The 16,814-nt window shown below is 41.4% G+C and overlaps 1 protein-coding gene across 3 annotated transcripts in view; it reads left to right on the top strand.

The window, feature by feature from the left end:
- Window positions 1-5,949: 5,949 nt before the first annotated feature.
- Window positions 5,950-16,814, top strand: part of LOC106608373 (dihydroxyacetone phosphate acyltransferase) — a 42,778-nt gene continuing 31,913 nt past the window's right edge. For all 3 annotated transcript variants that reach the window (XM_045721225.1, XM_045721224.1, XM_045721226.1), the window contains exons 1-2: window positions 5,950-6,073; window positions 12,819-13,019. In XM_045721225.1, coding sequence (XP_045577181.1) covers window positions 6,065-6,073; window positions 12,819-13,019 — 210 coding nt within the window. In that variant the 5' untranslated portion in view covers window positions 5,950-6,064. The remainder of the gene's footprint in view (window positions 6,074-12,818; window positions 13,020-16,814) is intronic.

Below are 16,814 nucleotides of genomic sequence, written 5' to 3'. Positions count from 1 at the left end.
GGTTACTAGTCCAACGCTCTAACCACTAGGCTACCTGCTGGTTACTAGTCCAACGCTCTAACCACTAGGCTACCTGCTGGTTACTAGTCCAACGCTCTAACCACTAGGCTACCTGCTGGTTACTAGTCCAACGCTCTAACCACTAGGCTACCCTGCCGCCCCTGATGAGAAGTTGAGCTTCACCACCCATGTATAGAACCTTGTCAGGTAACTCAAGCTGAGTATTTGGTTTTATTACCGGCACAAAGTTTGAAAAGAGTTGATTCATTGTACTATTGTGTTAGACTTTGGTGATACTATGGAGATATTATTTATATATGCAAGCCTCAAGCGCTACACTGAAAGCTCTTGGCTCTGTGTTATCATGGAGCCCTTTCCGTTTTGTCATCAATCAGAGACGTCTAACTCACCATTGTGATTTCTACAGCGCAGTCAGATGACATCACTAGCAAGACGTAGGCTCAAACACGGGTACATTCCTATTTAAAAGGACATTTTAGGAAAACAGCTATTTTATCAACAACAAAAAATTATTGTAGCTCAAAAATGAAAACGTAAACAATCTCGTGGTCTCAAACTTGTTTGATGCTAACAGTCCTGAACATTAGAACCCAGCATGGAAGAAAAAAAAAAGTTAATTTCATTGCTCAGCCCCCTGGTCTTGGAATTCTCTCCATGTCGACCTTGGAGATAATTTTTGTTGTTATTTTTCAGGACCTTGTGTCCTTGGAGGAGTTCAAAGGACAATAAAAAAATAAATGAACAGATTGTTGGCAGCCTCCCCTGGATGCAGTAACAGCGCCCGGCACACGCGCACCCTGCGTACTGTGCCCAACGCTCAAGTCTACCACCCTGCCCTCCTCCGGACTCCGGACTGGGGAACCCACGTCCCCAAACAGGAAGCTAGAACCTCCCTCCATCACCCAATCCTGGGCCATGCCCGGGAGGTCCAGCTCAGACAGGGGTGTAAAGGAAGAACTCTCCCTCCCCTCCCCACTGCTCTGCCCCCCCCCTTTAACCACCCCTCCTCCTCCTGCTGTCCGAGCGCTCCCCCTTCTTCGATCTCTTGATTGGTGGAGGACTCATCCAAGGGGTATTCATTCAGGCATCCGACAGTCCCCCCCACCATCCCTCTCAACTCCTCTACCCTCTGCTCTCACCACTTCACTGTCCCCCCCCACTCCTTCACACCCTCTCCTTCTGGTCCCGCCTCAAGATGTCTTCTCTGTCTCCTTCCTCTCCGATGCCTTCTCTATCTCCTTCCTCCTCCTGCTCCTTCTCTCCTGCCTCCTCCTGCTCCTCTCTCCTTCCTCCTCCTGCTCCTCCTCTCCTTCCTCCTCCTGCTCCTCCTCTCCTTCCTCCTCCTGCTCCTCCTCTCCTTTCGCCTCCTGCTCCTCCTGTCTCCTTCCTCCTCCTGCTCCTCCTCTCCTTCCTCCTCCTGCTCCTCCTCTCCTTCCTCCTCCTGCTCCTCCTCTCCTTCCTCCTCCATCTCTGTCTCCTTCCTCCTCCTGCTCCTCCTCTCCTTCCTCCTCCTGCTCCTCCTCTCCTTCCTCCTCCTGCTCCTCCTCTCCTTCCTCCTCCTGCTCCTCCTCTCCTTCCTCCTCCATCTCCTGTCTCCTTCCTCCTCCTGCTCCTCCTCTCCTTCCTCCTCCTGCTCCTCCTCTCCTTCCTCCTCCTGCTCCTCCTCTCCTTCCTCCTCCTGCTCCTCCTGTCTCCTTCCTCCTCCTGCTCCTCCTCTCCTTCCTCCTCCTGCTCCTCCTCTCCTTCCTCCTCCTGCTCCTCCTCTCCTTCCTCCTCCTGCTCCTCCTCTCCTTTTCACCTCCTGCTTCCTCTTTTTTCTCCTCTTCCCGCCGTGTGTCTGCTCCCTCTGTACCTGTGCTCGGTTCTGGGTCTCCTCTTCCTCTTCCCCCATCCCCGGCTCTCGCTCCCCCCCCCCCCCCCCCCAGCTGCAGACGCGTATGACCGCTGACGGGCCGGGAATTCCCGCCACAGCTGTGGCTCTCACAGTCTCTCGCCTCGTATCGCATGGCAACAACCCGCCCTCTCTACTGCAAAAGCCTGAAACTAGTTTCTAAAGACTGTTGACATCTAGTGGAAGCCTTAGGAAGTGCAAAATGAACCCTAAGTCACTGTGTGTTAGATAGGCAATGACTTGAAAAGACTACAAGAACCAGATTTCCCACTTCCTGGTTGGATTTTTCTCAGGTTTTTGCCTGCCATATGTGTTCTGTTATACTCACAGACATCATTCAAACAGTTTTAGAAACTTCAGAGTGTTTTCTATCCAAATCTACTAATAATTTGCATATTCTAGTTCCTGGGCCCGAGTAGTAGGCCGTTTAATTTGGGTACGTTTTTCATCCGGCCGTGAAAATACTGCCCCCTTACCAAAGAGAGGCTAGCATGGCACAAAGTTAGTTACAATTGTATAAAAAAAGATGTACTTTTTCACTTTAGGTCTACCACCTGCGTGGTGCTTTTATTTGCAACTAGTGAGAACGTTTCATTTCGTGAGAACCCGGTTCATGTGAACATATACAAGTTTAATATTCTTCATATAGTCACTGGGATAGTAAATGTCCATTTCTGTATTTTTGGGAATCTATAATATTTTGAAAAAGGAAATCTTTATTTTATTAATTTTTTGTGTATTATAAGGGTAAGCGTGCCGACTTTTGATTTCATTCAAGAAAACTCTTGCCTGTTCAGCAGATACTGCGTTTTGGAAGTGTCAATGTGGGAATGATATTTGGTACCAATCGGTCACCAGGTGTTGCTGTCTTAAAAGGCAACTTTTTAAGGGTCATATACTGAGTCATGAAGCAGAACACAGAGAGAGAGAGAGAGATGGATTATACTATTGGTAGACGTCAACCAATTGTTGTGAATACTTTATGCTTCCAATAACAAGTCAAGTAACTGTATTTTATTTAGAGACATTGAGAGGAAAATAATTAAAATAATGTCTAAGTTTCCGTTGGCCAAAGTAATATGGGGTAGAGATTTTAATACGGTATTACATGATGATCTAGATAGATGGCCTCCTAAGGATAGCAACTCTGTTTGTGAGATAAGGAATATACGTCTAAGGTTAGGTGTTCTAGATATTTGGAGACATAAGAACCCAGATTAGATTATGTTTACATGGAGTACTAAAGATGTATCTACACGATCCCGTCTTTATTTCTGGCTGATATCTGAAGATATGGCTGACAAGGTTGATACAGTCTCGATTGAACCATCGATTTTAACAGACCACAAAGGGATTTCAATAAAGATAAAAAAAATATGCATGGTTTGTCAACAACAACAAAAAAGTTAGTAAAGGTTACTGGAAATGGAATAAGACTTTACTAGAGAATGAAGTATTTAAGAAGGAAGTAGCAGGAATTATTGATAAATATTGGAACCGTGCGTGTGTTATGAATACGTTTGGAAGTTATTGGGAATGAATTAAATTTGATATCAATTAATCAAATGAATTTATAAAGCCCTTTTTATATCAGCCGATGTCACAGTGCTATACAGAAACCCAGCCTAAAACCCCAACTTCCTGTATACACCAGCCCAGTCAACTTCATGTATACATCAGCCCAGTCAACTTCCTGTATACACCAGCCCAGTCAACTTCCTGTATACACCAATCCCAGTCAACTTCATGTATACATCAGCCCAGTCAACTTCCTGTATACACCAGCCCAGTCAACTTCCTGTATACACCAACCCCAGTCAACTTCATGTATACACCATCCCATTCAACTTCCTGTATTCACCATCCCAGTGAACTTATTGTGGTTGTACTAGCTGTTTCAAAGTATTTCAGCACTTGGCAAGGAGTTTAAACTATGTCAACTGGCTGATACCACCATATTTTTGAGAGACAGGAAATAGGTTTCTGAAGCAGTTTCCTGTATTGAAGACTTTTCCTTAGTTTCAAGTTTGAAAATAAATATCAATAAGTCATGTCTTATTTCCACTCAAGGACAGTGTTTTACAGGAAGTATATGGTATTCCAATTAAAGACAAGGTTACTTATCTTGGAATTGTTATATGCAAGGATGAAAAACAAAGGAGTGAATTAAACTTAAACCCCCAATTTTTGAGAAAACAAAGAAAAAATTGAACCCCCGGTTACTGAAAGATATTTTATTATATGGTCGGGTTTTATTGTCCAAAACTGAAAGGTTATCCAGATCAGTTTATGTCTCGTTATCACTTGACTTACCCCCTACAATTGTAAAGGACTTAGATAAGATTCTTTATCATTTGATTTGGACGAACAAGCCTCACTATCTACGGAAAGATATTCCAAGAACAAGGAGGTCTTGAGGTTTTAGAATACAATACTCTAAATAATACTTTTCAAATAAACTGGATTCTCAACTATATTACAAACCAGAACAGTATCTGGAATGTCTTTATCCTAAGTATCTATTTGACTCTGTTGATGGTTTCGAATTTCTGCTTCAGTGTAATTTTGATGTCGATAAAATCCCAGTAAAATTGGCCAAATACCATAAAGCAGGCACTTTTAGCTTGGATGTTAGCGTATAAACCCAATGTTTCTCCTCACGGATACTTTCTATGGAACAACAAAGATATACGATTTAAAAAATAAATAAGTCTCTTTTTTTTTCGTAACTGGTTTGAGAATAAAATGATTTTGGTTGGCCAGATACTGAATGAGGATGGATATCTACTCTCATACGGGGAATTTTTGGATAAATTTAGAATTACAATAACCCCAAAAGAATATTCAATTGTTTTTGATGCGATTCCAAGGGGTTAATTGTATATTTTTTTTTAATTCCTCTGAGGTTGATGTAAATAACATAGATTTACATGAAAATATATTAATTCGGCAATATTTATATCCTCAAAGATAAATGTAGTAATAAACAGATTAGGAATAATTGTTTGTGATAATACATTTCTATCAGCGCGATGTTTTTGGTTGAATATCTATGGTGATATCCAATGGGGGGAAAGCATGGACAATGGCTTGTAACAGTAACAAACACATATTGTAACAGTAACAAGGTAAAGGAAGTCTCCATGGTAACACAGGTAAAGGAAGTCTCCATGGTAACACAGGTAAAGGAAGTCTAATTTAAAATGTTACATAGAATTCATCCTGTGAAACATGTTTTGGAAAGATTCAAGCTGAATATTGAATATAATTGTATTTTCTGTGGAATGAAGGAGGTGACCATATTTCATTTGTTTGTTTTTTTACCTGTATTTATAGTAGAATTTTTGGGATTGATATACAAAACTTTGTTACAAAGAGAACAGGACAGGTTGTACAATTTAATTGTTTTAATATCATGATTTATTTCAGAAATTCTGACATTGATAAAGATGTTGTATATTTAATTTAACTACTAATAATATCAGGTACATTTCATATTCACAAATTGCCTAATTCAAAACCTAACTTTTTTTCACTTTATAAATGATTTTAAACAATATGACACTACTTTAACCTAAATGAAAAACAAAAAGACAATTAAAACTTGTTGTATTATTAATAAATATGATTTGTTTGTTTAGGATTCCTGGCCATGTAAATAGTTTGTTTGTATGCTTGTTTGCATGTGACTATACCTCTTTTGTTAGTTGATATTTGTTCATAAATTTTTATTTTTTAATTAAAAATTGCATCGCCTACAAGTGTGATCCGTAATTCCTATTGAAGAGTTGAAGCCTGTCTTTATAATGTCCTGTCTGTGTCTGGAAGCATTGAGGGTATTTATTTATTTATTTAAAAATATATATTTTTTAATTTTAACAGTAACACGCAAAACATAAACATAACAGCCAGAGGGATTCCAAAGAAGTGAGCAAAAAAAACAATTCCACATTATATCAAATGAAATACAGACATACAGCGAATACATTTTGTTTTGTATACGTTTTAAATATTCCTCATTCATTCATGGTTATGGAGGCGCTCAGGAGGAGTTCCCGAAATACAGCAACCTTATTGGCCCACAGCCTCCACAGACAGACTTCCGGGTAGCAACCAGCACCGAGACCTAGCTGACACCCCGACGACACGAAAATGACAACGGTAAAAGGCTACTCTGTTTGTTATGTTGTCTAGCGTGGGTTCGTGGCTTTATTAAAACTATCCCTGTGTATTATTATGTGTTTCTTGCCACTAGTGTTCACCTTGAGTCATGTTGTTGACAGTTTCTCTCTCGGTTGGTTGTTGTTAACTAAACAACTGTTAGCCTACTTGAAGGTTGTGCCCCGAAGAAAGCTTTCATTTTCGAGATGATCGATCTCTGTCGAGGGAGGAACGGATTTTATATATTTTTTTTTTTACATATTGTGTATATGTATTTATTCTAAACACTTCCGTTTGTTGGCGATGTCTAATTCTTGCATATTTAATTTAATTTTGTCAAAACACTGATTTATGTTTCGCTAGCTGGACAGGAAAACGCCGAGTACTACACTGTAAACCAATCAAAACCCGTGTACTATCCATGGTATTTTCTCTGCTGATCACGTCTACCAATCAGGTTATCCGTTTCTAAGTATACAGCTGGTGACATTTCGAGAAAGTAGTGTAGGTTTGTAATTTTTACAAATATTTTAACTAGGCAAGTCACTTAAGAACAAATTCATATTTACAATGACGCCTAACCCTGCCAAACCGGGGCTACGCTGGGCCAATTGTGCACGGCACTATGGGAGTTCCAAACAAATGTGATACAGCCTGGATTCGAACCAGGGACTGTAGTGATGTCTCTTGCACTGAGACGCAGTGCCTTAGACCGCTGCGCCACTCAGGAGCCCAAAAATGTACTAATTTCGTTCATTTGAGTCAGGAATGGCCAGAACACGCAGGAATATGGAGCCAGAGAGCTGCCAAAAGGTTGAATGAACGTTTTCGTTAGGATCGTAAGAAAAGCAAAGCGTGAAATGAAGGATATTCAAGAAATGTCATCTGTGAACATACAAATACAATATTACGATTTTAGGCTTGAACAAATCTTGTTGCAATTCTGACTTACAATAATACCTTTTCAGAGTTTTGTCAGTTTCATCTCACCGAGCCAAATAAACGTACACCAAATAGCGTGTGAGGAGTGCTATGCTAACCAGCATAACACAGTATAAAAAAGAAAATACAAAAGTCAGGGAAACCGGAAAGAGGTACTGTATCCTGTAACATTTCAAATTAAAAGTCTCTGGTAATCCTCAGTTGAGTTTAGTTCACATTAGGTAGCTAAAGTAAGGGATGCGTTTACCAGCGTAAGTCTAGATAACACTAGCTGCATTACGTCTACAACAGGGACGTTTCAGTCTGCTAGGTGTCTCTATAACATGGGTATATCTCTGGGTGACGTGGACATCCCCATGCACGCACCGACTAATTCAATATTGCACCGTCCCATTCTCTGGGGTCTGTCTGCAATCAGAACCAGTAGTATCTACCAGGAATAATGATTCATAACCAGTAGTATCTACCAGGAATAATGATTCATAACCAGTAGTATCTACCAGGAATAATAACCAGTAGTATCTACCAGGAATAATGATTCATAACCAGTAGTATCTACCAGGAATAATGATTCATAACCAGCAGTATCTACCAGGAATAATAACCAGTAGTATCTACCAGGAATAATGATTCATAACCAGCAGTATCTACCAGGAATAATAACCAGTAGTATCTACCAGGAATAATGATTCATAACCAGCAGTATCCACCAGGAATAATGATTCATAACCAGTAGTATCCACCAGGAATAATGATTCATAACCAGTAGTATCTACCAGGAATAATGATTCATAACCAGTAGTATCTACCAGGAATAATAACCAGTAGTATCTACCAGGAATAATGATTCATAACCAGTAGTATCTACCAGGAATAATGATTCATAACCAGTAGTATCTACCAGGAATAATAACCAGTAGTATCTACCAGGAATAATGATTCATAACCAGTAGTATCTACCAGGAATAATGATTCATAACCAGTAGTATCCACCAGGAATCATAACCAGTAGTATCTACCAGGAATAATAACCAGTAGTATCTACCAGGAATAATGATTCATAACCAGCAGTATCTACCAGGAATAATAACCAGTAGTATCCACCAGGAATAATGATTCATAACCAGTAGTATCTACCAGGAATAATGATTCATAACCAGCAGTATCTACCAGGAATAATAACCAGTAGTATCCACCAGGAATAATGATTCATAACCAGCAGTATCTACCAGGAATAATGATTCATAACCAGTAGTATCTACCAGGAATAATGATTCATAACCAGTAGTATCCACCAGGAATAATGATTCATAACCAGTAGTATCTACCAGGAATAATGATTCATAACCAGCAGTATCTACCAGGAATAATAACCAGTAGTATCTACCAGGAATAATAACCAGTAGTATCTACCAGGAATAATGATTCATAACCAGCAGTATCTACCAGGAATAATAACCAGTAGTATCCACCAGGAATAATGATTCATAACCAGTAGTATCTACCAGGAATAATGATTCATAACCAGCAGTATCTACCAGGAATAATAACCAGTAGTATCCACCAGGAATAATAACCAGTAGTATCTACCAGGAATAATGATTCATAACCAGTAGTATCTACCAGGAATAATAACCAGTAGTATCCACCAGGAATAATGATTCATAACCAGTAGTATCTACCAGGAATAATGATTCATAACCAGTAGTATCTACCAGGAATAATGATTCATAACCAGTAGTATCCACCAGGAATAATGATTCATAACCAGTAGTATCTACCAGGAATAATGATTCATAACCAGCAGTATCTACCAGGAATAATAACCAGTAGTATCTACCAGGAATAATGATTCATAACCAGTAGTATCTACCAGGAATAATGATTCATAACCAGTAGTATCTACCAGGAATAATGATTCATAACCAGTAGTATCTACCAGGAATCATAACCAGTAGTATCTACCAGGAATAATGATTCATAACCAGTAGTATCTACCAGGAATAATGATTCATAACCAGTAGTATCTACCAGGAATAATGATTCATAACCAGTAGTATCTACCAGGAATAATGATTCATAACCAGTAGTATCTACCAGGAATAATGATTCATAACCAGCAGTATCTACCAGGAATAATGATTCATAACCAGTAGTATCTACCAGGAATAATGATTCATAACCAGTAGTATCTACCAGGAATAATGATTCATAACCAGTAGTATCTACCAGGAATAATGATTCATAACCAGTAGTATCTACCAGAAGTATCATAACCAGTAGTATCTACCAGGAATAATGATTCATAACCAGCAGTATCTACCAGGAATAATGATTCATAACCAGTAGTATCTACCAGGAATAATGATTCATAACCAGTAGTATCTACCAGAAGTATCATAACCAGTAGTATCCACCAGGAATAATGATTCATAACCAGCAGTATCTACCAGAAGTATCATAACCAGTAGTATCTACCAGGAATAATGATTCATAACCAGTAGTATCTACCAGGAATCATAACCAGTAGTATCTACCAGGAATAATGAATCATAACCAGTAGTATCTACCAGGAGTATCATAACCAGCAGTATCTACCAGGAATAATAACCAGTAGTATCTACCAGGAATAATGATTCATAACCAGTAGTATCATAACCAGTAGTATCTACCAGGAATAATGATTCATAACCAGTAGTATCTACCAGGAATAATGATTCATAACCAGTAGTATCTACCAGGAATAATGATTCATAACCAGTAGTATCTACCAGGAATAATGATTCATAACCAGTAGTATCTACCAGGAATAATGATTCATAACCAGTAGTATCTACCAGGAATAATGATTCATAACCAGTAGTATCTACCAGGAATAATAACCAGTAGTATCTACCAGGAATAATGATTCATAACCAGTAGTATCTACCAGGAATAATGATTCATAACCAGTAGTATCTACCAGGAATAATGATTCATAACCAGTAGTATCTACCAGGAATAATGATTCATAACCAGTAGTATCTACCAGGAATAATGATTCATAACCAGTAGTATCTACCAGAAGTATCATAACCAGTAGTATCTACCAGGAATAATGATTCATAACCAGTAGTATCTACCAGGAGTATCATTCTCTATACCTTATAGTCCAATACATTATCCATGACCACTATGGTATTGGTTCATCATTCTCTATACCTTATAGTCCAATACATTATCCATCACCACTATGGTATTGGTTCATCATTCTCTATACCTTATAGTCCAATACATTATCCATTATCATGACCACTATGGTATTGGTTCATCATTCTCTATACCTTATAGTCCAATACATTATCCATCACCACTATGGTATTGGTTCATCATTCTCTATACCTTATAGTCCAATACATTATCCATCACCACCATGGTATTGGTTCATCATTCTCTATACCTTATAGTCCAATACATTATCCATCACCACCATGGTATTGGTCAGCTGCTATTGGAGAACTCATCTGGTTTAGAACTCATCTGGATCTGGTTTAGAACTCATCTGGATCTGGTTTAGAACTCATCTGGTTTAGAACTCATCTGGTTTAGAACTCATCTGGTTTAGAACTCATCTGGATCTGGTTTTGAACTCATCTGGTTTAGAACACATCTGGATCTGGTTTAGAACACATCTGGATCTGGTTTAGAACTCATCTGGTTTAGAACTCATCTGGATCTGGTTTAGAACTCATCTGGTTTAGAACTCATCTGGATCTGGTTTAGAACTCATCTGGTTTAGAACTCATCTGGATCTGGTTTAGAACTCATCTGGATCTGGTTTAGAACACATCTGGATCTGGTTTAGAACACATCTGGATCTGGTTTAGAACTCATCTGGTTTAGAACTCATCTGGTTTAGAACTCATCTGGTTTAGAACTCATCTGGTTTAGAACTCATCTGGTTTAGAAATCAAACTCTTATTCAGAACACATTGTACAACAGTTTATTGCAAGGTATGCTATATGTGTATTCTGTGCCATATGTATGATTTATAATTAAGCAATAAGGCCTGAGGGGGGGGTGGTATATGGCCAATATACCACGGCTAAGGGCTTTTCTTAAGCACGACGCAACGCGGAGTGCCTGGACACAGCCCTTAGCAGTCGTATATTGGTCCATATACCACAAACCCCTGAGGTGCCTCATTGCTATTATAAACCGTTTACAAACGTAATTAGAGCAGTGAATAAACATGTCTGATATACCACGGCTGTCAGCCAATCAGCATTCAGGGCTCGAACCACGCAGTTTTATAGTTACTTGAAGTGAGACCTATAATCATGTCAATAACTTTAGTTCGCTGACAGAGCTATAGCTAATGAAACAGAAATGGACGTTTACATTAGCTAGCTAGGCTAAATGGTCAAACGATCAAATCAATTCGTATTGCGTGCTGCGTATTTTATAGTGCAGTCAAACAGATATGTATCTTATTTCAGCGAGCTAGCTAGCTATATATGTTCATCAGACAGCAGCTCACGTTTTCACAAGAGGCTGTTTGTATAGAAGCAGGCCATTGGCTGCCTCCATCACCAAGGGGTATGTATGGGAGTTTTGATTGGTTCCAAGTTTAGCAGTTCAGCAAATTTGTCTTAGCAGACGTTGAAATATACTTTTTATGAGAAAATGTGCAATAATTGAAGGTGCCAACAAACGTTATAGTCATGGAAAATAATATTTTACTGTTAGATCTATCTATCTATCTATCTATCTATCTATCTATCTATCTATCTATCTATCTATCTCAGTTCCTCCCTCAATGGGGATCGATCAGCTTCACATTATTGGGCTTGGCCTCACCACCTATTGGTTGTTAATTAAAGCCTGTTTAGGTTAGCTTATTTGTTGTTGCCACGGTGTGTTCAACGTCCACAGTCCAAGGCCGGCTCGCTATCAGGTCGACTAGGCAGCTGTGGCCCCGTTCAAACACTTAGGAAATCCTTCCTTCCTTCCTTCCTTTTGAAGTAATGACTAGTATCTGAAGAATGTAGCGACCTTAAAGGGGAAGTTTGATTTCTTACAACCAAACCTCTATTTTTTTATGACCTAGAGCTATACCTAGAGCTAGACCTAGAGCTAGACCTAGACCTATACCTAGAGCTATACCTAGAGCTAGACCTAGACCTATAACTAGAGCTATACCTAGAGCTAGACCTAGACCTAGAGCTAGACCTATAGCTAGACCTATAGCTAGACCTAGAGCTATACCTAGAGCTATACCTAGAGCTATACCTAGAGCTATACCTAGAGCTATACCTGGAGCTCTACCTATAGCTAGACCTAGAGCTAGACCTGGAGCTATACCTAGAGCTAGTCGCACAAAAATGGAATATAACCATGTGAATAAAATTCGGAATGACACAGTTGGATATGTCCAACAAGGCAAGGTGTTGACAGTTGGATATGTCCAACAAGGCAAGGTGTTGACAGTTGGATATGTCCAACAAGGAAAGGTGTTGACAGTTGGATATGTCCAACAAGGAAAGGTGTTGACAGTTGGATATGTCCAACAAGGAAAGGTGTTGACAGTTGAATATGTCCAACAAGGAAAGGTGTTGACAGTTGGATATGTCCAACAAGGAAAGGTGTTGACAGTTGGATATGTCCAACAAGGCAAGGTGTTGACAGTTGTGCTTGAGCGTTCTTTACGAGGCTGATGTTTTCCTGAACAAGATGTCTTTATCCGGTTGTTATCGCGGTTTCAAATCAACACAGACAATATATTACATTTCCTCCATTTTGAATCGTGTTTCCTTGTTGCAGTGTGAGGATCCCTCTGGCTACAGGCCGGAGGATGAGGATGAGTTTATGGACATCCTGGAAGAGAGGAGGCGGAGCAGTGACCTAGGCCATGCCCTCCGAACCTTTACCCCCTCCCCCTACAAGGGAGCCCCTCCTCTCTCCGCTGGCGCCCTCAACAGGACGGTTCTGGAATCACAGTACCTACGATACGTCACCAAGGAGGTACTGTGTGTGTGTGTGTGTGTGTGTGTGTGTGTGTGTGTGTGTGTGCGCGAGAGAGAGAGAACCCTGAACGTTCCTTGATGTACACTCAACAGGGTTAACCTATCGCAGAACGTTAGTCCAATTCCTGCCCGACCACATGCAAGGCCTTACAATGGCTGGATAGGTGTTTAACACATCATATAATATAGCCAATCAAAATAAACTTTATTTGTCACGTGCGCTGAAATACAACAAGTGTAGACTTGACCGTGAAATGCTTTACTTACAAGCCTTTAACCAACAGTTCAGTTCAAGAAGAAGAAAATATTTACCAAGTAGAATAAAATAAAAAAAGTAACACAATAACAATAACGAGGTTATATACAGGGTATTACGGTACAGAGTCAATGTGGAGGCTATATACAGGGTATTACGGTACAGAGTCAATGTGGAGGCTATATACAGGGTATTACGGTACAGAGTCAATGTGGAGGCTATATACAGGGTATTACGGTACAGAGTCAATGTGGAGGCTATATACAGGGTATTACGGTACAGAGTCAATGTGGAGGCTATATACAGGGGGTACCGGTACAGAGTCAATGTGGAGGCTATATACAGGGGGTACCGGTACAGAGTCAATGTGGAGGCTATATACAGGGTGTTACGGTACAGAGTCAATGTGGAGGCTATATACAGGGGGTACCGGTACAGAGTCAATGTGGAGGCTATATACAGGGTGTTACGGTACAGAGTCAATGTGGAGGCTATATACAGGGTGTTACGGTACAGAGTCAATGTGGAGGCTATATACAGGGTGTTACGGTACAGAGTCAATGTGGAGGCTATATACAGGGTATTACGGTACAGAGTCAATGTGGAGGCTATATACAGGGGGTACCGGTACAGAGTCAATGTGGAGGCTATATACAGGGTGTTACGGTACAGAGTCAATGTGGAGGCTATATACAGGGTGTTACGGTACAGAGTCAATGTGGAGGCTATATACAGGGTGTTACGGTACAGAGTCAATGTGGAGGCTATATACAGGGTATTACGGTACAGAGTCAATGTGGAGGCTATATACAGGGGGTACCGGTACAGAGTCAATGTGGAGGCTATATACAGGGTATTACGGTACAGAGTCAATGTGGAGGCTATATACAGGGGGTATTATGGTACAGAGTCAATGTGGAGGCTATATACAGGGCGTACCGGTACAGAGTCAATGTGGAGGCTATATACAGGGGGTACCGGTACAGAGTCAATGTGGAGGCTATATACAGGGGGTACCGGTACAGAGTCAATGTGGAGGCTATATACAGGGTATTACGGTACAGAGTCAATGTGGAGGCTATATACAGGGTATTATGGTACAGAGTCAATGTGGAGGCTATATACAGGGCGTACCGGTACAGAGTCAATGTGGAGGCTATATACAGGGGGTACCGGTACAGAGTCAATGTGGAGGCTATATACAGGGGGTACCGGTACAGAGTCAATGTGGAGGCTATATACAGGGTATTACGGTACAGAGTCAATGTGGAGGCTATATACAGGGTATTACGGTACAGAGTCAATGTGGAGGCTATATACAGGGTATTACGGTACAGAGTCAATGTGGAGGCTATATACAGGGGGGTACCGGTACAGAGTCAATATGGAGGCTATATACAGGGGGTATTACGGTACAGAGTCAATGTGGAGGCTATATACAGGGTGTTATGGTACAGAGTCAATGTGGAGGCTATATACAGGGTATTACGGTACAGAGTCAATGTGGAGGCTATATACAGGGGGTACCGGTACAGAGTCAATGTGGAGGCTATATACAGGGGGTACCGGTACAGAGTCAATGTGGAGGCTATATACAGGGGGTACAGAGTCAATGTGGAGGCTATATACAGGGGGTACAGAGTCAATGTGGAGGCTATATACAGGGGGTACCGGTACAGAGTCAATGTGGAGGCTATATACAGGGGGTACCGGTATAGAGTCAATGTGGAGGCTATATACAGGGGGTACCGATACAGAGTCAATGTGGAGGCTATATACAGGGGGTACCGGTACAGAGTCAATGTGGAGGCTATATACAGGGGGTACTGGTACAGAGTCAATGTGGAGGCTATATACAGGGGGCACCAGTACAATGTGGAGGCTATATACAGGGGGTACTGGTACAGAGTCAATGTGGAGGCTATATACAGGGGGTACCGGTACAGAGTCAGTGTGGAGACTATATACAGGGTGTTACGGTACAGAGTCAATGTGGAGGCTGTATACAGGGGGTACCGGTACAGAGTCAATGTGGAGACTATATACAGGGTGTTACGGTATCGAGTCAGTGTGGAGGCTATATACAGGGGGCACCGGTACAGAGTCAATGGTATAGACATGGGGGGCTATAGGGAGTTTCTGGTATACAGTGAGGGAAAAAAGTATTTGATCCCCTGCTGATTTTGTACGTTTGCCTGCTGACAAAGAAACGATCAGTCTATAATTTTAATGGTAGGTTTATTTGAACAGTGAGAGACAGAATAACATCAAAAAAATCCAGAAAAACGCATGTCAAAAATGTTATAAATATTTGCATCTTAATGAGGGAAATAAGTATTTGACCCCCGAGTGTCTGACAATTTTATGGGCTTTCCTCTGACACCGCCTATTATATAGTTCCTGGATGGCAGGAAGCTTGACCCCAGTGATGTCCCGGGCCATTCGCACTACCCTCTGGTCAGATGCAGAGCAGTTGCCATACCAGGCAGTGATGCAACCGGTCAGGATGCTCTCGATGGTGCAGCTGTAGAACCTTTTGATGATCTGGGGACCCATTCCAAACGTTTTCAGTCTCCTGAGGGGGGGTTTGTCGTATCCTCTTCACAACTGTCTTGGTGTGTTTGGAACATGATAGTTCGTTGGTGATGTGGACATCAAGGAACTTGAAACTCTCGACCCGCTCCACTACCACCACGTCGATGTTAATGGGGGGGCCTGTTCGGCCCACCTTTTCCTGTAGTCCACGATCAGCTCCTTTTGTCTTGCTGACATTGAGGGAGAGGTTGTTGTCCTGACACCACACTGCCAGTTCTCTGACCTCCTCCCTATAGGCTGACTCATCGTTGTCGCTGATCAGCCCTACCACTGTTGTGTCGTCAGCAAACTTAATGATGGTGTTGGAGTCGTGTTAGGCCACGCAGTCGTGGGTGAACAGGGAGTATAGGAGGGGACTGAGCACAGACCCCTGAGGGGCCCCAGTGTTAAGGATCAGCGTGGCAGACGTGTTGTTGCCTTCTCTTACCACCTGGGGGCGGCCCGTCAGGAAGTCCAGGATCCAGTTGCAGAGGGAGGTGTTTAGTACCAGAGTCCTTAGCTTAGTGATGAGCTTTGTGGGCACTATGGTGTTGAACGCTGAGCTGTAGTCATTGAACAGCATTCTCACAGGTGTTGCTTTTGTCCAGGTGAGAAAGGACAGTGTGGACTGCGATTGAGATTGCGCCATCTGTGGATCTATTGGGGCTGTATGTGAATTGGAGTGGGTCTAGGGTGTCCGGGAGGATGCTGTTGATGTGAGCCATGACCAGCCTTTCAAAGCACTTCATGGCTATTGACGTGAGTTCCATGGGGCGGTAATCATTTTAGGCAGGTTACCTTCGCTTCCTTGGGCACAAGGACTATGGTGGTGTGCTTCAAACATGTAGGTATTACAGACTCGGTCAGGGAGAGGTTGAAAATGTCAGTGAAGACACTTGACAGTTGGTCCGCGCATGCTTTGAGTACACGTCCTGGTAATCCGTCTGGCACAGCGGCTTAGTG

Source organism: Salmo salar, chromosome ssa06 (assembly GCF_905237065.1).
Source record: "Salmo salar chromosome ssa06, Ssal_v3.1, whole genome shotgun sequence".
NCBI classification, from domain to species: domain Eukaryota; kingdom Metazoa; phylum Chordata; class Actinopteri; order Salmoniformes; family Salmonidae; genus Salmo; species Salmo salar.
Note: the sequence above shows the minus strand (reverse complement) of the source record. Positions and strands in the feature narration are given on the sequence as shown.